Genomic DNA, 22,729 nt, shown 5'->3' on the forward strand with positions numbered 1-22,729 from the left:
ATATAGAGAGAGATATATATAGAGAGAGATATATATATATATGGAGAGAGATATATATATATGGAGAGAGATATATATAGAGAGAGATATAGAGAGAGATATAGAGAGAGATATAGAGAGAGATATAGAGAGAGATATAGAGAGAGAGATATAGAGAGAGATACAGAGAGAGAGAGAGAGAGAGATACAGAGAGAGAGAGAGAGAGAGATATAGAGAGAGATATAGAGAGATATAGAGAGAGATATAGAGAGAGATATAGAGAGAGATATAGAGAGAGATATAGAGAGAGATATAGAGAGAGATATAGAGAGAGATATAGAGAGAGATATAGAGAGAGATATAGAGAGAGATATAGAGAGAGATATAGAGAGAGATATAGAGAGAGATATAGAGAGAGATATAGAGAGAGATAGATAGATAGATAGATAGATATAGATATAGAGAGATAGATAGATATAGATATAGATATAGATATAGAGATAGAGATAGAGATAGAGATAGAGATAGAGATAGAGAATCTGTTATAATTCCCAGGATGAGTTAACATCAGGGGCAGTAGACATGGGAGACCAGTCCTGAAGAGAGATGGCTGCTTGCAGTCCCAGCCAATCTGCTTGAGTGAAATGCCTGACTCGCCGGCGCTGAGGTAGCTCTCTGAGAATAGTCAGAGCGATGTTGACTTTCACAAACACATGATCAGATGAACCAATTGGAGCAAAGGAATAGCCAGGAGAAACTTATGGGGAAGTTCGTCATCACCAAGTACAGAAGGATTTGCCATTGTAGTACTGCAGCATAGCAAACCAATTGTTCGACTTTTCAGAAAAGCACCAAAATTGGTACATATGTTGACTAATGTATTCTGAACAATTCTGGATATGGAGCCACTCGAGATTTTGCCTTGGTCAGCTTTTTTCTAAAAATGGCCACCATTCTACTTTAACAATATGGGATATCTGTCATTGTTATTCTCTTTGTAGGTTTCTCAGAGGTGATAAATACTCCATGTGATGTGCATTTACAAAGGAAAACAATACAAATGTCATTTGTGTTGATTTATTATATTTCCAACCATTGTATCGGGGAAAAATGGTCATTTTTATGGGAAAATCCATTTTCGCACACAGCATCAGTGACAGGTTCAGAAGTATTTTGTTGTGGTGGTGGTAGTGGTGGTGGTGGTGGTAGCTCTCTGGCTCCATGCGGTCAAGAAGAGGCAGACACTCGCATCATGCTACATGTGGCCCATGCTGCAGAACATGACCACCGTCGAATTCAAGTTCGAACCGTAGACACCGACGTCGTCGTCTTGGCGGTGATGGTAGCCCAGGCACTACCATGCGTGGATGAACTCTGGATTGCCTTTGAGACGGACAAGAACTCCGCTACATCCCTGCCCATGAAATAGCTGCCTCCCTCGGTCCACAGAAGGCACTTGCCCTCCCTGTCTTCCACGCCATGACCGGATGTGACACGGTATCAGCATTCGTGGGGCATGGGAAGAAATCTGCCTGGGCCACATGGAACTCGTTTCCAGAACTGACAGATTCTCTTGTGACCCTGACCACCACACCAGTCAACATCCAGGATGACACAATGCACTGCATTGAAAGGTTTGTGGTGCTCCTCTATGACCGCACCAGTCCATATACGGACGTCAACGAGGCCAGAAAGAAACTCTTCGCCAAGAGGAACTCCGTCCAGCGCATCCCACCTACCTACGATGCTTTGGAACAGCATGTGAAGAGATCAGTCTTCCAGGGTGGCTATGTCTGGGGGCAGGTCTTGGTCCCTCAACCCGTGCTTCCATCACCAACAAGCTGGGGCTGGCGGCAAACAGAGGATGGGTCCTACGAACCGCTCTGGACCACACTCCCTGAGGCTTCAAAAAGCTGCTTCGAGCTGGTGTCGTGCGGCTGCAAAAAAGGCTGTAGAAACTGCTGCAAATGCAAGAAGGCTAATCTGCAATGCACTGGACTGTGTGCTTGTGAAGGAGAATGCCAGTAGACAGACGCAATAGACACAGACTGAGATATCGGCCTGGCTTGGAATGTGCAAATGCAAAGTCGCATTGCTTGTAAAAGTGTTGACTTCTTGATCCAGAGCCAGTACACTTGAGCTCAGAAACTCATGTTGAACTCGACTGATGTATGCGTGTACCATGTGTCCTGGTAGAATGGTAGTAGACAATAAACCGTAGCCGCTTCAAAGTGAAGTGTGTAATAATTTGACTACATTTTCTGAGTTTGTCATTATCACGATTATCAGTTCCCTTTTCAAAACAGAGTAAAGTATGTAATCTATAATGCAATTTTTGTTGATTCCAAACCCATTGAATGTGATGAATATCATTTGACTCTTGTTCTTCAGGCAATAATGGGTACTTTTCAGTGAAAAGTTTCAGGAGAGCTGCAATTTACAAATCAAATAATGGCTTTTTTACCGAAAATACTGGCTCAATATTTGAATATGCCTTTTCATGGTCAATTTACTGAATTTTACACTTTCCTTATATCTACTACTAATACAATAAGAAAATAAGAGCATATAGCCAATTTCGCAAAAGTACAATGGTGGCCATTTTGGAAAATGGTCGCCGAAGCTGACCAAGGCACAATCTCGGGTGGCTCCATATCTGAAATTGTTCGGAATCCATTATTCTACATGTGTACCAATTTTGGTACTTTTATGCAAATTTGAACAATTGATCTGAAATATCAGACTACGCTGCAGGACAATTGGGAGAAATCTCGATTGGAAAGTTGTAAGAAATAAAAACACAAAATAAAAATATCTTATTCTACTAGAATTTCCTTCTGCCGATACATTCCTGCTCTCCATTCTACCTTCCCCTCTTTTTACAATATTTCCAGATTGAATCTTCATCGAATATAAACGCTTCTTTGTACAACACGATGACAAATGACAAAAACGGCACAAGGTATAATTTAACACACAAAATTGGAAGGGATATAACATCAACAGAGGGACGAAGATATTGAAATGGAATATCACAGAAAAACATGACAAATGCAGTTCAGAAAACTTCGCAGTAATGAGGGGACAGCAGCAGATTTGACCAACACGTGGAAATATCATCTTTCATTCCTGACAAATGTGTGTATGTGTTGTGTTGTGTTGTGTTGTGTTGTGTTGTGTTGTGTTGTGTTGTGTTGTGTTGTGTTGTGTTGTGTTGTGTTGTGTTGTGTTGTGTTGTGTTGTGTTGTGTTGTGTTGTGTTGTGTTGTGTTGTGTTGTGTTGTGTTGTGTTGTGTTGTGTTGTGTTGTGTTGTGTTGTGTTGTGTTGTGTTGTGTTGTGTTGTGTTGTGTTATGTTGTGGTGTGTTGTGGTGTGTTGTGGTGTGTTGTGTTGCGGTGTGGTGTGTTGTGGTGTGTTGTGTTGTGGTGTGTTGTGGTGTGGTGTGTTGTGTTGTGTTGTGTTGTGTTGTGTTGTGTTGTGTTGTGTTGTGTTGTGTTGTGTTGTGGTGTGTGTGTCACACACACAGAAAAATTCCCAAACCAGAAGTGATTCAATCAGCAGAATGAACGATAGAGCATTTACTTTTCAACAATTTAAACTAGAAGGGCACTCGGTAGAGCGCATACCTCCACCATGTAATGCCTGATCCATGAGAACATATCGAGCCCAATACATTTTTGAAATATCATGCTATACAGTACGACATCGTTTTTGAGCCCTCTCTCTCAATGGTGAAGAATCACTTTGAAAAAAATCAAATAATTCTAGTATCCAGATCTGGATTCGGATCTTCACCAAAATTAAATCAATTAGTCCTTACCACATACCCAGCATGTCCACAAAGTTTCGGCCGAATCCGTCCACAACTTTAAGAGATATCATGCTGTGTATTGGTTTTGCATTATCAATGGTGAAGAATCACTTTAAAAAATTATCAGATCCGGATCTGGATCTTCACCAAAATCTAATCATTTTGTCCTCATCACACACGCAACCTGTCCACAAAATTTAATCCAGGTCCGTCCACAACTTTTTGAGACATCCTGCACACAAACAAACTGACAAACAAGCAGTCATAGACTGGTACTTACGAAATAGTCAACTTGACCTCTGACATTGTCTAATAAAAGCTGTCTCTCGAGAAGGTAGCGACGCAAACCAGAAGTTTCTACGATGATTCTGTACCAAACCATCAAAAATCGAATGTTTGACCTCACTGTGACCTTGACCTTTGACCGATTTTGACCAAAATCTAATCAGCACTAGCCATCACCCTCATGAATCACGTGGTGTAATTTGACATTGGTAGCTTCTTCCGTTCTCGAGTTATCGTGCCTACAAACAAACAAACAAACACACAAACAGATGACGGAAGTCATCAATATACTTACGAAATCTAAAGATTTCGTAAGTAACAAAGACAGAAAGGTGGTGAACACATAACCTCCTCCACCGAAGTTGCCCCATCTTCGCTGCCACATTAAACAAAGTGAGCCAATAAAATTCAGTGACAGATGTTCACCACAAATAACAGAAAGTAAAAAAACAAACCCTTGGTGGTTTTACATCTGCAGTGGCAGCTGTTGAAATATTTTATTTTTGTTTTGGAATGATAAAACACAAAGTTGTGTTTTATACACTGGGAGCCATTTCAATGGTTGCTATCAAGCTTCAACAGCCCCTGTATCTTATTGCTTCTGACAGTGTCAATCAGTGAAGGCATGTTGCTCGAGGAATTAATGCAGCATTTTCTTAAAGAGAATCCAGCATCTTCAGTCACCAACTGTTATCGCGTCCACACCATTGAAACATCGAGACTGGGCCGAAAAAGTCAGTGACTTGGAAGACAATAAACAAACCACTACTTTTCAGCACAATAAGCTCATTGAATGTCATCTGCTGTTTTTCAGCCTGCCAGCCGTGAAACGTTTCCATGAGACAATCAGGGGTACTTACATGATCTGTGGGTCCTTTATTTAAGCTCCATGCATGGTGAAGCCATTCATTAACTATCTAATCAGAATTTCCAGTAACAATTTCATGCCTCACTGTGCCAACTTGTTTTTGTAGCCAAAAGCTGTAGTTTAATCTTTATCTCAGTGGCTGCACCCCTTCTGTTTGTTCTGAGACAAGCAAACTTTGCCCCATTCTAAGTGACGTGTTTTTATGGAGCTAAAAAAAATTTTTTTCTAAATAAAATCGTTTTATGGATCTGGGGCTGGGAGTATTGGTATTGCGTACTTGCCTTTGAGCCGTCCAATCTGGGTTTAAACCTTGACCCAGCTCTCCTCCTCCACTTTGCTCCCCTTTGCATTTTAAATGTTTTCGTCGTTTCAATGTTTATTAGTTTTTCAGGTCGCTTTATTTTATTTATTAAATGTCTCTTTCTCTTCTTGTTGGTTTCCCTATTTTTCCCCTTTTCTCCGAGTCTCCTTGATCTTTGACACCTGAACCCTGACACCCCTCCCGCATCAAAATGAGTGATTCTCAGCCCCACTTGACCCAACTCACTCCTCCCACCCTAAATCAACTGTCGCATTCTGCCATCACCCTCTTTTGCTAATGAAGGGTTAATTCCTCAAAACCGTCAGGTTCTCCTTCCTTCCCATGGCGGTTGGTTTTCTTCAATTAACGTTCTACATCCATTATGGACTGTCATGCTGGTATTTTGCATGGAGGGTGGCACATCAATCAAGGTGTGCGCTCATCCATCGGAAAGCCGTTAAGCCAGAGGACCCTTCTGGCAGCACTGGTTGGTACACATTAAATATCCCGTGGCGTCTTTCATGAATAGTTGGTGAGGTATTTTGGCTTTAGTTATAGAAAGAATCCTTCTCCATTCGCCCCCCCCCCCGCCAACCTGCATTGCTCACATTTTATCCCTCTTCACCAAACTCCTCTCCCCCCCTCTCAACTCAATGCCCCTCATCCCTCAATCTCAACCCACTTATTCCCTCACTTCTGCTCATTTCCCTCCCCTTTTTTCTGTCCTGTTCCTCCCATTCGCATTAAGAGATTAAAGTGGTGCCTATTTACAGTTCACAAAAAGAGTAAACGCTTCTCACAATGATCTTTCGGCACTCAGTTCGACCGTCAGCAATGTTAGTGCTTGTGTAACAAAGCTCCTTGACCCCTTCCTACTCTTTCACCATGCCCCGAGGATCTTCCTCTCCTCGTTCCACAGGGCGTTTGGGCATCTCGACGCAGCCACGATGTCAATCACTTACATACCAAACCGATTGAATTATTATGTAAGCAACACACCAAGCACGTATGTGACATAAGGCCCTCGATGGCGCAGCCTAGACTCAAAGAAGCCGTTCACGTTTGCGATGTGCCAGCAACACACCAAGCACATATGCAACATAGGGCCCTCGATGGCGCAGCCTAGACTTAAAGAAGCCGTTCACATTTGCGGTGTGCCAAAAGCTGAAAATAGCGCACTGGCAAGATCATGAACTTTAAAAACCCTAAGAAATGAAAGTTTCAAATAGGCCTCAGGCCACAGTCTCGCAAAGAGGGTCACAGGAAATAAATCGCACGCAAGACCGACTGACGAAGAAAGCCCCATGACAGTCAGTCTTCATAAACCGCGAACAATGTGGACTTTCCTCAGTTGTTATTGTTATCGAGTCTCTCCCCGATTGTAATGAAGACCCGGTATTTCACTGTCGAAGATCACTCTCCACTTTCCATCTCAGGCTCATACATGTATGGCTTAATTGGCTTTACAGCACGTACTGCAACACAATCGTCACAAGATTCTACGCCGGAAAACGCTTTCTCAGATTCACTTCCTGACATTGACCATTCAGAAATGAGTCGTGCTGCCATTTCTTAGTGCAGTCCACCGAAATGATGCGTTGACCACGTGCAACAGCGTGTCTCTCCATCGCAGGGCTGAAACGATCACTCCCACGACGACGCCATGCAGACTGCGCAATGGCCTAAGGTTCTGCCCAGAATACATTTTTTACCGTAATGCCTCAAACAATCATTGAAACTAAAAACCATGCTCATTCTTTGTATATTACTAACAATTCATTATAATTGCATGAAAAAGTTTGAATTTTTTTGAAACCAAATTCCGATTATTGGCAGTTTCCAAAGCAGTTTCTTGGCAAAATTTACACCAGGTAGCTTGCCACTGCCTTCCGAACCGACCTCCCCGACTCCGAGCAGACATTATAACCATTACACCACCGAGTCTGGTTAACCAATTCACATCCCAGAGATTCATCAAACACGTGAGTACTGCTTTCAAAGTACATTTTACATTGTGTGCTGAGAAGCCTTGCGTTGGCCTGATTTTAAAGGGAATTTTTCATTGTACTCAAACCCATCCGAACTGATGAACAACCTTGAGTAAGAAAAGAAAATACGTTGTTCCGGCAATAAACAACCATTCATCATTTGTGACATGTATTATTCATGAAGATGCACGACTGAGGTTGTTTGAAGGATACCTTACATTTGAAGTAATAAACCTTGTTAAACATACTCTGAAACTTTGTGGCATTCAGATTTCTTTTAAATAGCCATAACATGTGTTTCCAAGAAAGATGAAAACATAACGTGTGTGATGAAAACAATCCAATGCAAGGAGGGGAGGTGGGGGGTTTGGGAGGTAAAAATCCATAATTAACTCTAAACTGTGACAATCCTGTTGTATTGTGTCAGCGAGTGTGTGGCGGGCTTTATCAAACAGCGTTGAGAAAAATAGTTATGTATCACCTTTTTAAATGATGTCATCATGTGTAAAGAAGCACTGTAATAATTAATATGGCAATTTCCTGGACAAGGTTTTTCCTGAGAGAACTTAAAGTGTGTGGTGTTACTCTGGGGACCATTTTTGAGTGGTGTCCTCCTTTTGTGGAAAGATAAATTCCTTTTGATGCAGTATACCTGTGCCCTCATGTGTGCCCAGGTGAGGATTGATGAGGTTCTCCAAAGAATGAGGGCCTTGATCAGAACAAGGCCATGGAAAGCCAGGGACAAGGCTGGCAAACAACAGTAACTGTTCTTCTCCACAGTTCTCCTGCAATGCTTGTGCCCAAAGCAGGAAGAGGCGCACACCTTCCTGCCGCAGCTGACCAAGGTGCATAACCAACAGAAATTAGGCAAATAAATTGGCCTTTCCAAACTACAATGTCAAAATGCATTTCAAACCAGAAAACAAAAATTGGAAATAAACTTGACCTGCTGGAAAAAAAAACAAACAAACTATTTTTCCAATCACCAATAATCCAAGGGTGGCTACTTGCATCTTCATTTTTTCAGGGGGAGTGGTGGTGAGAAATAAAATTGGGAAAAGAAAAGGACTTTAATAATGCTGACAACAAACCAACTAACAATACGAGTAATATTTGCTTGCACTCGATTCAAATATACCTATATTAGCAAAACTGAGTGTGCAAGAAAGATGATACAAGTGGTGAATGATTTATAAACTTCTTTTTACAGAAATCAAACCTACATGTGCAGTGGGGAAAGATAAATCTGAAGAAGTCCTCAACTTAATAACAGTCCTTACAAATAATCAGCTGGAAACTGTCACCAAGGTTTCAACCATTTCATCACATAACCTCTCTGAATGGACAGGGGGAGAGTGACAGGAGAGGCAGAAAAGAAAAGGGAGGTGGGGAAACAGACGGAGAACGGGGGGGGGCAGAGGAGAGGGGAGGGGAAACAGAGGGTGAAATAGGGGGTGGAAGAGGGGAGAGGAGAGAGTAAATAGGAGAGAGGAGAGGGTAAAGAGGAGAGAGAGGTTGCAGTAAATAGGGGGCAGGAGGGAGGGGTAAAGAGGGGTAGGAGAAGGGTAAAGAGGAGGAAAGGGATTATGAGCCATATTAATGTCCCATACATTTTTATTTTGTATACATCGTCGAGGCTCAAGGAAGATCTAGTACTAGTTTACTGAATGGATCAGGACGCAAGACACCATGTACAAAACTTGATGTTGTATACATGGTGTCTTTCGTTTCGTGATCCACTGGGTGCATAATTGAAAAATATAATACAATACAACTGATTTATTAGTTCGAAGCAAAAATAAAAAAATAAAAACCAGGTACTGGAAGTGCTTTTCATATTGCTCCTCGACTCGAGTAACAAAAAAATATGCTTGCGGTTGACAAAGATTAAATCAGGATCAAATTAAATGAATGTCGATGCATCAGCAAAAAAAAAACAAATTCAATTAAAAAAAACAAAAAGAGAAACAAGACAGTGCATTTGACAATGCAGAGCCTCGCCGGGGTATACGTCTCGGCAACTCTTTTCACAAAAGGTGAATGTGTCCCACTTGTAGATTAAAACCACATATTTATCACTTGTAATATGTATTTTTAATGCAAATGAAACCTTACGGTATTTTATTGCTCTGCTGCTTTTGATTTTTGTGATTTTTGCATCCATTTCACAATTTTTTCAATGCCTTAGGATCAACAGTGTACAGAGTGGCCTGAAAGTCGCTGTACCCCAAAGGAATTTCTCGCATCTCCCTCTCTGCGGAAACACCGACTCTCAGGAGAATGATGGAGCGCATACAGATACAATGACGAATTAATAATTTTAAGTGCAGTACTGCACAATAAAACCTGTATATTAAAATAGTTTAAGAACGAATGTTTTACTGGAAACAGGTGAAAAGACCTTAAGGCCACACTAGATTATGGTAGATCGAGGTTTGGACAAACATGCAATCAGAAACAGCCCCGACTAACTTGAACATAACCATAAATTGATTTTGTCCTTGGAACGTGAATTAAATGAGACAAAAAAAAGAGAGAGTGTATAATTGAACGCGAATGTGTCAATGGATATGCCGCCTCCTGTGTGAGACAAGCCACTGTTATGTTTGATCTCAAAGCTCACATGAAAAGGTGAGATAGAGAGAGGGTGCGAGAGGTTGCGGGAAGGGAGTGCGAGAGAGAGAGAGAGAGTGCGAGAGAGAGAGAGTGCGAGAGAGAGAGAGTGCGAGAGAGAGAGAGTGCGAGAGAGAGAGAGAGAGTGCGAGAGAGAGAGAGTGCGAGAGAGAGAGAGTGCGAGAGAGAGAGAGAGTGCGAGAGAGAGAGAGAGTGCGAGAGAGAGAGAGAGTGCGAGAGAGAGAGAGAGTGCGAGAGAGAGAGAGAGTGCGAGAGAGAGAGAGAGTGCGAGAGAGAGAGAGAGTGCGAGAGAGAGTGCGAGAGAGAGAGAGAGTGCGAGAGAGAGAGAGAGAGTGCGAGAGAGAGAGCGAGAGAGAGAGCGCGAGAGAGAGTGCGAGAGAGAGAGCGCGAGAGAGAGAGAGAGCGCGAGAGAGAGAGAGCGCGAGAGAGAGAGAGCGCGAGAGAGAGCGCGAGAGAGAGCGCGAGAGAGAGCGCGAGAGAGAGCGCGAGAGAGAGCGCGAGAGAGAGCGCGAGAGAGAGCGCGAGAGGGAGCGCGAGAGGGAGCGCGAGAGGGAGCGCGAGAGGGAGCGCGAGAGGGAGCGCGAGAGGGAGCGCGAGAGGGAGCGCGAGAGGGAGCGCGAGAGGGAGCGCGAGAGGGAGCGCGAGAGGGAGCGCGAGAGGGAGCGCGAGAGGGAGCGCGAGAGGGAGACAGAGAGGGAGACAGAGAGGGAGCGCGAGAGGGAGCGCGAGAGGGAGACAGAGAGGGAGCGCGAGAGGGAGACAGAGAGGGAGCGCGAGAGGGAGCGCGAGAGGGAGCGCGAGAGGGAGCGCGAGAGGGAGCGCGAGAGGGAGCGCGAGAGGGAGCGCGAGAGGGAGCGCGAGAGGGAGACAGAGAGGGAGACAGAGAGGGAGACAGAGAGGGAGACAGAGAGGGAGACAGAGAGGGAGACAGAGAGGGAGACAGAGAGGGAGACAGAGAGGGAGACAGAGAGGGAGACAGAGAGGGAGACAGAGAGGGAGACAGAGAGGGAGACAGAGAGGGAGACAGAGAGGGAGACAGAGAGGGAGACAGAGAGGGAGACAGAGAGGGAGACAGAGAGGGAGACAGAGAGGGAGACAGAGAGGGAGACAGAGAGGGAGACAGAGAGGGAGACAGAGAGGGAGACAGAGAGGGAGACAGAGAGGGAGACAGAGAGGGAGACAGAGAGGGAGACAGAGAGGGAGACAGAGAGGGAGACAGAGAGGGAGACAGAGAGGTGGGAGAGGGTGAGGTGGAGAGCACGAGAGGGGGAGAGGGAGAACACGAGAGGGGGAGAGGGAGAACACGAGAGGGGGAGAGGGAGAGCACGAGAGGTGGAGAGGGAGAGCACGAGGGGGAGAGGGAGAGCACGAGAGGGAGAGAGAGAGCACGAGAGGGAGAGAGGGAGCACGAGAGGGAGAGAGGAGGAGAGCACGAGAGGGGGAGGGGGACAGCACGAGAGGGGGAGAGGGAGGGCACGAGAGGGGGAGGGGAGAGCACGAGAGGGGGAGAGGGAGAGCACGAGAGGGAGAGAGGGCGAGCACGAGAGGGAGAGAGGGAGAGCACGAGAGGGAGAGCACGAGAGGGAGAGAGGGAGAGCACGAGAGGGAGAGAACGAGAGGGAGAGAACGAGAGGGAGAGAACGAGAGGGAGAGAACGAGAGAGAGAGAACGAGAGAGAGAGAACGAGAGCACGAGAGAGGGAGAGCACGAGAGAGGGAGAGCACGAGAGCACGAGAGAGGGAGAGCACGAGAGAGGGAGAACGAGAGAGAGAGAACGAGAGCACGAGAGAGGGAGAGCACGAGAGAGGGAGAGCACGAGAGAGGGAGAGCACGAGAGCACGAGAGAGGGAGAGCACGAGAGAGGGAGAGCACGAGAGAGGGAGAGCACGAGAGAGGGAGAGCACGAGAGAGGGAGAGCACGAGAGCACGAGAGAGGGAGAGCACGAGAGAGGGAGAGCACGAGAGAGGGAGAGCACGAGCACGAGAGGGAGAGAGAGAGAGAGAAAGGGGACGAGAGAGAGAGAGAGAGAGGGGGGAGAGAGAGAGAGAGAGGACGAGAGAGAGAGAGGGGACGAGAGAACGGAGGGGAGAGAGAGTGCGCGAGCGAGCCTGCATTTGATGCTTCTAACTCGAGGTATGGTCAGCATAACGATTTTCAATGGACACATGACCTTTGACCCATTAACCCATTAAGCCTAAAATTTAATCGTTTCATCTTTGTATTACAGTCGATACACGTGCCATGTTTGCTTGAAATAACCTCAGTAGTTCACAAGCTGTTCCAGTAATAAACATTTTCAATCAAAAGAAGCATGACCTTTGACCTTTTGAACCCAAAATTTGATCTGTTCATCTTTGCACTCCAGTCTGTACTTGTGCCAAGATTTGTTAAAACCTTTTCAGTGGTTCCAAACTGGTAACAAAATAAACCAATAGTAGACAGATGCACAGACACGTGGACAGAAAGGGAACCAGAAAATATAATGCCACCGGCCTTCAGCCTTCAGCTGCAGAGGCATGATGATATGGTTAGGTAAATCAATTTATCGAACTGTGTCTGAAACTGTTTCGGGGCGCTATCTTAAAGTTGATCTGTGAACAGACACAATACGATAACGCACACACTAAAATAGTCTCAATATAACTCTTTCATCATGGAGATAAATTGATCAGATTAGAACACCTTGTGATTCCAATGGATGAAACTTGACAGAAATGTCACCTCCAATTTAAGACCCGCAGGTAGACCAAGACACCATTTAACTATGCAAAGCCTCGACATGGCATTTCTCTAAGCGACCCCTTTCACACACTGCGGGTACAATATTAACATTGGCCTACGTGGGGATGCAGATGCATGTGCACACGTCACAATGGTCTCTCACTTCTGGGTGTCACCTTTTCTAACAAAGAAAAGCAAGCACATAACAATGTTCCTGGCATATGTAGAATCTGGCTTAATTTCAAATAATGTAAAGAGACTTTGAAAAAGGAAAAGAAAAAAAAAAAAAAAAAAAAAAAAAAAAAAAACTCACCTTCCAGGAGTTCGCTGGATGCAGTAGTTTCTTCACAATTAGGCCTACATGAGGAACCAGGAAACAAATGGAACAATTTGAATTGTGGATATGAGGGAAGATAGAATGGCAAACCACAGCAAACAAACCACGTGAATATGTGCATCAAGTACGTAGTACAACGTGATTTCAAGTATCAGGTATGTAGTACAGTAAAACCGTAAAGACTGCGTGGGTTATGTTCCGGGAAAATGGCACGATATTGAAAACCAATTTCCAACCATGCAAAATAAATATACATCGGCTTTGCCACTGTGTCAATGCGTTTCTTTTGTGAATCGTTCTGTAGCTTCATAACCCAGCGAATCAATAAAATTAAAAGATTCACTTTTGTCTATCATTTTACATTTCGGCAGCATTTCATTACAAACAGCGTCGAGAAACACAAAAGGCTCGAGGTGCGAGATAACCATCACAGCTCAGCTCAAAAACCGTGATTGGTTGAAATTAAACCGTGATAACTAAATCGGTCTCTAAAGAGGTTGCCGCGAAAGGTCAATACCCGCCATATTCAAACCAGTGATATACAAGGGTTTAGTGTACAATGTAAGTATGTCTATCAAGTACGTTGAAAAAAGTAGTTTATTTAAATTATCACCTATATACAATACCCGTAGGGTGGGTAAGCAGGTGGCATTTCATAATACTGTTGCGGGGTTAAGATTGCATAGCATAAAGATGGTCATCTCTGTAATGCATGTTTTAGTGCAAGTGTAAGGGCAGAGTAAAGTTAAATGACCATATTAGAAAATGTGCAGTTATTTGTATAGATATAGAAAGCAGTAATCTTCCTTCCCTGCATGTTCGTGTCTAAAAACACTTATCCCTTGAACCCCATTAATGTTTTATCTACCTGTAATCTGTCCTAAATTACATTTTTTGGAGAAACAAGGATGTGGGTACAGGTTTTGGTGGAAAATGCGCAAGCGTGGATCCTCCATTTGGGTCAGGGGTCAAGGAAAGGGGTCCACCAGAGAACTGTCTCCTGGCAAATGAGGGCCGTGCGGGGTAGGCCGAGTGACGTCACAGGGCAGAGCTAGCCTGAGGGAATTAAGGTGATGGAAACCAACCAAGGGTTGGAGATGTGCCTTGGACCTCGGTGTTAGAAACTGCGTGGCATGTGTTGGTGCGCTATCAGCATGGCAAATACGTCTGGCCGCTCAGCGCCTCCACCCAACCGAGGCCTCTACAACCCATGGTGAGAGGCCTGTGCTCCCGCATCCTGCACTCTCTCGACTGTGCCTGCTCGAATGCGATCGAGCCTTAGTGTATACGGACTCTTTTCCACTATGCCATATGTTCCTCCCTCGGGGCTGCTGCGCTCCGTCGAGCGCAGCGATGGTATTTCTTGTCTCTTCACACTCCTATGTCTTCTTTATTTCTTTGTGGTGTGTCTGAGGCCTTAAGGAATATATAAAGTATCCATGTGTAGAAAATTCAGAGCATGTAGGGTTTGTATAATAATTTTGCAATATTGCTTCTTTGTACCATCCCTCTTCCTGTTGTTGTTCTAATGCACTTTACAAATCAAGCTGGTCTCTGAGTGATTTGAGTTGTCTTGATCGCAAACTGCATCGGCTATTAATTGTCCATTAAAGGACAGATTGGGTCTGCAGGCGATTAGCATCCCACGCGAAACACTCCCCACGTTCAGCAAAACCGCTTGTGCCACCAATTCAGTGCCAGGCGTGAGGGGAGTAGCAGCCCATCGGTAAACCGGCTTAGGCGTTCCACAAAAGTATGCCAGCATGGCACATGGGCTCGCAACCCTGCTTGGAATGTCAGAACCGGTGGACCGGCGTGACCACTTCAAAAATGGTTTGTCAGGATTCGGACCAGGAAACTGGCCCGGGCTTACCACTGTAACAATACAATCACTATCTTGCCTCTTCCCAAAGTTTGGGAACATTTTATGTTTGAACTTAAATCGCTCTCAAGTGAACCTTTCCTTGACCGACGTGAACGTGTTGAGGTGATCAGAGAGCAAGAGAAAACAAAAACAATTTACAGCCTGCAGGTACCTCCATTTCTGGCATACATTTTCCATCACACTGATTATGAAAGCAAAAGATACCTTCAGAAAAAAAAAAAAAAGTACATCAACAAGATTTGAAACATATCAAGTTCATTATCACCAAACATACCTATACTGTGAAACTGCCATCTTCGCTGAATCTTCTCTGGCAGTAGTTGAAGAATTTTCTGCAAGAAAGGAAAGAGGTGAGATAGCAGGTTATAATGAGTTATTTAGCAAATGTTTTGTAAATCCTTTAAAAAATAGATTTTTTTAAATATTCAAGCAAAGTGTTTTAAACTTAAATATTTTGGTTCACTTATGAACCCCATATGCCATTACACCACGAAAACCTGTGGGACATATGTTGTTTCGTTTACCTCACCAAGTCAGCAGAGTTGGATTGGTCCAGTCTCTAACATTCAAACATTCTGGGAATGACTCACATTGCATCACTCTTGAGGCACGTTAGACGTTGGTGATTATAAAGCTGGCAGTGTTAGTGTGAGAGAGTCCTGAAGTTATACCAAAGACTCAATAGTCTGGGTTGCCGTCAGGTCCTTGGGTTTGACTGCCAGGTTAAATCAGGATATCTTTTTCACACGAGCCCCACAAAGCAATTTCCTCCTCTTTATTAAATTATGTATATATATATATATATATATATATATATATATATATATATATATATATATATATATATATATATATATATATATATATATATATATATATAATATTGTTGAAGTCATCAGACTTGTCCCAGTTCACCGCGTCAAAGCAGTCACGCCGGCCAACTGATTTGGATGCTCAGAAAAGCGTTTCGCAGCCGTTTGCCACATCACCATTTTCAAGTGGAACGCCCGAGCTAGTCAGGCAACATGATAATAAATCCCCTGCGCTCGGTTACCTTAATTAGCGATTCGAGCGGAGATCACCAGACACATGCACGATTTCGTACTGGGTGGCATTTGCCACTGCAAAAAGAAATCAGTCGATTAACGCATCTAATTAGCCAATATAACTCACGATTGAGTTATTTAGCAAATAACTTCACAATTGGACACGAGAATCATTCGGAGACCAAGTGAATTTGGAATGGTGTTTTAAAACAAGACAAAAAAGGCAGGAATACACGAAAGCAGTTCAATTATTTACAAGTCAACCGATAAGCTACTGAGTACATACGAACAGAAGGTCCTGAAGTAGCTAAACCTCAAAGGCCTCATCCACACCACAGAAGAAAGAAACAGAAGAACGACAGTAGTGAAATACCAAAGGCTGTGCCCAATAGGACGCAGGTGGTCCCAATTGAAGAAACTCCCAATCAGGAAAACAGTTCAGCCCGTAAACAAGTGCCGGAAAGATGGGAGTGCAGGTCTGGTGTGACTTGCGGTTGGGAGATCTCAAGCAGATGCATATTGTTCCATGGAGAAACCACAGGGGTCTTTGGTGCAGTTTCCCCCACGAAATTCCCAGGCATCTCTTCCCCAGCAGTTCGCATCGGCCTCATTTATAGTTTTAGTCCCAACTCAAGCCATGACGCCACTTGCCCCACCCCTGCTTGGCTGCCATTGGCCCAGGGCCCAGTTCATAGGTGGGAAATCTCCCATGACCTTTCACCTATATGGTGCCGACTTTGACAAGGTCGGCGTGGGTCAGATGTCGATAGTCGGGGTAGCTTTTCCTGCCTAAACTTGTACCGATGGCCTGTCGGATCAGTTTAAATAACATTTCGGATAGATTACAAAAGTATAAAATGAAAATGTATCACGGGAAAGCGATTTTTGAGACACGTGGGGAGGGAAGATTGACAGTTTTCTCTATGAATAACGACACATATCTTGATATACACATATTCTAATAAACGCACGATACTATGGCAATAACTATCTCTATATAATGCAAAATTACCCCCCAAGAAGGCATTCCCACAATATAAAGAAACCTATTGGAATGTGTACATGCGCGCACGCACGCACGCACGCACGCACGCACGCACGCACGCACGCACGCACGCACGCACGCACGCACACACACACACACACACACACACACACACACACACACACACACACACACACACACACACCTGAGTAAATGAGGGACACCAAGTATATTGAAAGCAAACTGCTTCCACATAGGTGTGGCCCATGTGTTAATTATCCAATTAACATCCCAGCTTGCTTGGAGTCCTGCAGAAAAACGCTACACAGGCCTGGTTGCCTATATTTTTGGCTGGCATGGCTGCACGAGGAGCAGGTCTCACGTAGAGTTCCTGCCTGAAGCTGCTTGCGAGCCTGTTGTGTTTGTTCTGCGCGTTTTTCTTCCATCTCGTCTGTTTGTTTATATTATACGTTTGTCTTCTAGTCCTGTGTTTTTGTTCATCTTACCTTTCCTGCTTTTCCACTTCCTTTATGTAAAACAAGGTAGGAACGTAGTCTCAGTCTGTCTCAGTCTCAGTCTCTCTCTCCCTACCCCTCCCCCATATTTCCTAGTGTGGTCCCCTAGTACTCCAGCATGGCGAGCAGATGCCATAACTGCATCTGGTTTGTTTGCAAAGGATGGAACCATCCTGACAAGTGACGTATTTGGTCATATGGTATTAGACACACTAGGTTTCAAAGCTGAAGATTTCTATTGCCTCATCTCCTTGGCCCATGCGTTTCATGTGTCCTTCCAGTCCGCTGGAAGGCTTGCCGAGTTTTGGGTGTGGTGGATTACCGCTGAGTCAGCCGGGTCCCGAGCTGATTGGGCAGTCAATCATGAGATCTCTGATCATGAGAGGGTCGTGACAGTCCACCTCAACAATGAGAGCGGACCTCATGATGACAAAGTACTGGTTGTCTCGTTATGTTGATGTTAAGACCCCACCACGGTTTATCCAAAAATGGTCTGGGAATATGGACCAGAGCTCAACCATATCACATTAAGTTCCGAGTTGAGGATGGCACGGTTACCCATTTGTCTCGTTAGGTTGATGGGAAAGTAACTGGGATGGACCATGGGCAAGTTGTATTTACGTGGGTCAGCCGAAAGTATGCCGCAGATGCGGACAACTGGGTCAGCTTGTATCTGAGTGCAAAGAACTGTTTTGCTCAGAGGTAAAACCTCCGTTTTACCAGGGCACACTTTCCGCTCATACCCGCAGAGCTATATGAGCAGGATGCGCTTATCTATGGGCAGAGGTGGGGGTGTTGTCCTGGGATCAAGTATGGTCGTACCCGTGCCTCGAGGGAATCAATAAGAGAGGACAATGCAAAATGGCGGGCTACTCCCGACTCCCTCCCCTCTCCTCTCCTCTCCCCTATTCCTTCCCGTTCTCACTCTCGCTCCCCTAGGAGAAAGCACCTACCCCTCACACATGACCCCTCTCCGGGAAGGGCAGACACTATGGGGATCCACAAGGTGGACTTGCAATTTGATTTTCTTAGATTATTGGTTTGATTTACAGTTATGGTCTTGTTTTTTTATTATTCCCTTGATGCATTGTTATTGATTTGGTTAGACTATTGTTTGGATTAATGTTTTGATTCTGATTGAAAGTTGATGGGTTTTTTTTAACCTTAATCATTACATATTTTTTTTAATAAAAAAAGGCTTTGGCCATTAAACCTCAGCAACTCTGAAAGAGGGGTGATTGCTGTGGTGCGGTTGGCAAGAGCTTCAGTGACAAAGACGGCTCGACTTGCTGATGTTTCATGAGCAACTGTGTCTCAGGTGATGTCAGCATGGAACTCCAAGGGAAAGACATCATCAGCAAAGGGCAACAGTGGGCGAAAGCGGATACTCCAGGATCGTGATATCCGTGGATTAATTTGAAGTACAAAGCAAAGCAGGCGAGCAACTGCAGATCAACTGACTATAAATTTCAACATTTCAAAAAAAAAAAGCAGCCAGTTTCATCAAAAACGGTGCATTGAGAACTCCACAGAGCAGGATTCTATAGTTGGGTTGCACTGCACAAACCGCTCATCACACCTGGCAATGCACGTTTGCAAGTCCAATGGTGCAAAGAGCACAGACAATGGACTACCGGGCAGTGGAGAAATGTGATATGGTCAAACAAATCATCGTTCACTAAGCTCTCGCCAAACAGAAGAGTGAAACATGTGGCGCCAATCTCAAGAATTCTTCAACCATGAGTGCTTGGTTCCAACAGTGAAGGATTCTGGTGGTTCTGTAATGTTGTGGGGAACCTTTTCCTGGCAAGGTTTGTGTGCAGTCATTCCCTTTGAAGGCAACATCGATGCCAATCGCTGCTTCATGGTACTGAATTATCATCTTCAGCCCATGTTGCAGCATTTCTTTCCCACCAGGAGGGGTGGGTGTCTTCCAGGACGACAATATGCATGCCACCTTCCACAGAGCATGTGTGGTCGCCCAACGGTTTGATAAACATGACACTGATGTTATCCATGTCATGGCCTTCTCAGAAACCAGATCGGAACCCAGTCGAGCATTTATGGGATATTCTGAAACGACACCAGAGACTGCGTTTTCCACCTCCATCAAATTCCAGACGTGAGTGGACTCTATGCCATGGTGCATATATGCCGTATGTGGTGGCCCAACATGCCATTAAGTGACTATATATTGGTGTTTCCATTTTTTTTGTCCCACAAATATATATATATATATATATATATATATATATATATATATATATATATATATATATATATATATACATATATATACATATATATACATATATATACATATATACACAAATATATATATATATGTATATATATATATATATATATATATATATATATATATATATATATATATATATATATACATATACACGATGCCACCTCCACCACCTACACGACCACATCATCGCTTCTACAACTATTTGCAAACACCACCACCTTCCCCTTTACCTTCACAAGTTCATCCCACATCATCGCTTCTACGCCATTTCCAAACACCACCAGTCAACACCAAACGTCGTGTTCCCGGAGCCGTTCGGCCTCGTCGATCCGCGGATCAGGATGCTTCAAGCCCACTTCTCCTCCGTCCAATGGGCAAGCGCGAGGCGGCTTGGCCCCACCTCCAGGCGCGTGGAGGTGAATTCCGTCTATGTCCGTCTATGCAAATTTTAGGATGAGGGGAGGTTCACGCCCATTTTTGCCTGACCAATGGCTGACCGGGGGGGGGGGGCAGTGTGGCCCTGACTCCAATCGCGTTCTGATCCGGGAATTTGCATGTCGGCGCCTCCTGAGAGCTATAAAGAGACGAGCGCAAGGCGACTCGCGAGGAGAATGTGGAACTGGTGAGAGAAGCGAGAAGCGTGGAGCGTTGAGCGTTGGGGAGCGGAGTCGAGAGTTGAGCTGGAAGAAGGGGAGTGCGCGCGGTGGAGCTGCAGGCGGCGGGTCAGGGCAAGGAAGCTCGGGTCCGAGGCAAGGAGGACAGCGGTCGGCGACGAGGTTACGGTGTGGGAGATCACTCGTCTCGTCGCGGGACCCAAGCCAGCCAGCCACTCCCCTCCCCAGGGCATCAACAATTTCCCCTTCCCCCACGCTGAGATAGTGCAAAAGGGGGCCCCGTTCCTCCCCCACCCCAAACGTGGTGCCAACGAGCACGCCAGGGGCACGGAGTCGGGGCACAGCGGCGTGGATATTTTGCGGCTTGCCCGCCAACACGTCACGAGGACGCGGGTAAGACCTCCCCGGTCTCGCGGACCTGGCCGCTCCTCGAGGTCCCGCGCACATTTGGCCTACGGGCCTGTCTGCCTCCTTGTCTGAGAGGGTGGCTTCCTTCTTTTGCTTTTGTGTAAATGTGTGTTGGTGCCGTCTGACAAGTAAAACTGTGTAAGTGTTGCCGTGTGTACGCGTTAGGTCAGTGTCAACTGTTTTCTTCTTGCCTTTGCTTTTTGTGTATGGCTGAATATACGTGCTTTCCGTGTGTCGCGTGAATAAAATGCTTGCTTGTTGAACTGTGCCCGTTTCGCTTCGTCTTTTCTCCATTTGAATCTCCATCTTGCATCACGTAAGGGGTTCGTAGTGGGTGCAACAACCCGGTAATTAATCTGAACCGTCCAGGTCGACGATAACACCGCTCGGTTATCCCGATAGTCCGGAATGGGCCGCCCAAGCGGCTCGTGTCCGGAGTCGACCTGTGGCGAGGTACGATCGCCCGGTTTACCATCCGCGTGGGTACTTAGGTAGGTAGAGTTTGGCGAACAACCCTATCCTACGCGGGTGGCCGAGTGGCACGATCGTGGTGAGGGCGAAAGGCCCACCCGTGACTAGCTTCCGGCGTTGGTCCGAGAGGGTCACGACAGAATTGTCCGTCCGGTGGGCGACGTGCCACGATTCGAGTTACGTGGCCGTTCACATGCCGGCAGGCACAAATTCGCAATAATATATATGTGTATATATATATATATATATATATATATATATATATATATATATATATATATATATATATATATATATATATATATATATATATATATATATATATATATATATATATATATATATATATATATATAAACACACACACACACACACATACAATTACCTTTCATGCAAAAAGCTTTATTTGTTTCGAATATGGTTGGAAGGTTCCAGAGCTATCTTATACAAGCAAAAGACAATCTGCTATAATAAATAGAGGTTGTGTGGCTGTCGCCATGTCGCAATATTCACTCGTCAGTTGGCCATGGCACTGACCAATTAGGTGTGCCCAATTTTTCATTCACTCGTAAATTGGTCATGGCACTGATCAATTGGGTGTGACCGTTTTTCCCAGCATCGTTATTCGTGTCAAATGTGATCACGTCTTTCCAAGTCAGCAAACAATGGCCCATCGAGGTGGTGTGGCAAATCACATGCTTTTCTCACCTCATGTTACCTTAAGTCTCACCGCGGTGATTACAATATTGCCGATTACGGTGTGGCGTCTTCACTCCGTGCTTTCCTCACCTCACGACTCATTCGGGGTGATGACTATGTTGATTGCGGTGCTATCATTGAAAATTTTACATTTCTTTGAATCCCAGGACACGAAGCAGCCATCCGTGTTCGGTTGGCCCATACGGGAACTCTCACCCAGAGGGTAGGAGTGCCCGCTAGTGAAGAGAAATGCATTTTGGGCAGGTACACATATTTTGGGCACAGACAGAAATTGAAATGGAGAAAATAATTTTTACCCTCTTCCTTATCAAAAGATTCTTAAATCCATCAGGGCCTTGGAAGAAGTCTACATAATGCATATTGATCTACACTTGTTTGTTCATCATCTCACACACTATTGGTTTGTGATTCACCCACAGTTTAAACTATATGTGCCTAAACATCGACGTAATATAAATGATGTGGAGTATTGAATGCTCACCTCAAATATGAAGAGAATAGATTCAAGTTCATCCCTTTGAGACTTGTGCCCTGAAAAAGGATATTGCAACACTTTAACAAGGACTTTTCACAATATACAGTACATGTACATACATGCATGTGTAAATATATATATATATATATATATATATATATATATATATATATATATATATATATATATATATATATATATATATATATATATATATATATATATATATATATACACACACACTTATGCATTTCAATTAAATAGACATCAAAGCTTTTCAACTTGCACTCTTAAGGATAAAACCACAAACAGACTAAAAAGAAGCACCAAACCCTCGTTTATAAAGTTACAACGTAATGTCCTCAATGTTGATTGGTTGAGAGAAAGAAAGGACAGGATTACTTGATTGGTGGAACCATAGAGCA

The 22,729-nt window shown here is 44.5% G+C and overlaps 1 protein-coding gene across 6 annotated transcripts in view; it reads right to left on the reverse strand.

Moving 5' to 3' along the window:
* The window catches only part of RALGAPA1 (Ral GTPase activating protein catalytic subunit alpha 1), a 207,957-nt gene that overhangs the window by 151,618 nt on the left and 33,610 nt on the right, over nucleotides 1-22,729 (reverse strand). For all 6 annotated transcript variants that reach the window (XR_015061424.1, XM_085893990.1, XM_085893992.1 and 3 more), the window contains 4 exons: nucleotides 22,311-22,360; nucleotides 15,085-15,142; nucleotides 12,902-12,945; nucleotides 7,885-8,068 (listed from right to left, as the gene is read on the reverse strand). Coding sequence is in view for 5 of the 6 variants with exons in the window: in XM_085893990.1 (XP_085750116.1) it covers nucleotides 7,885-8,068; nucleotides 12,902-12,945; nucleotides 15,085-15,142; nucleotides 22,311-22,360 (336 nt within the window). In the remaining variant the exon portion in view is untranslated. The remainder of the gene's footprint in view (nucleotides 1-7,884; nucleotides 8,069-12,901; nucleotides 12,946-15,084; nucleotides 15,143-22,310; nucleotides 22,361-22,729) is intronic.

Source organism: Eptatretus burgeri, chromosome 9, assembly GCF_056783735.1.
Source record: "Eptatretus burgeri isolate ZD-2024b chromosome 9, Ebu_testis_v1, whole genome shotgun sequence".
NCBI classification, from domain to species: domain Eukaryota; kingdom Metazoa; phylum Chordata; class Myxini; order Myxiniformes; family Myxinidae; genus Eptatretus; species Eptatretus burgeri.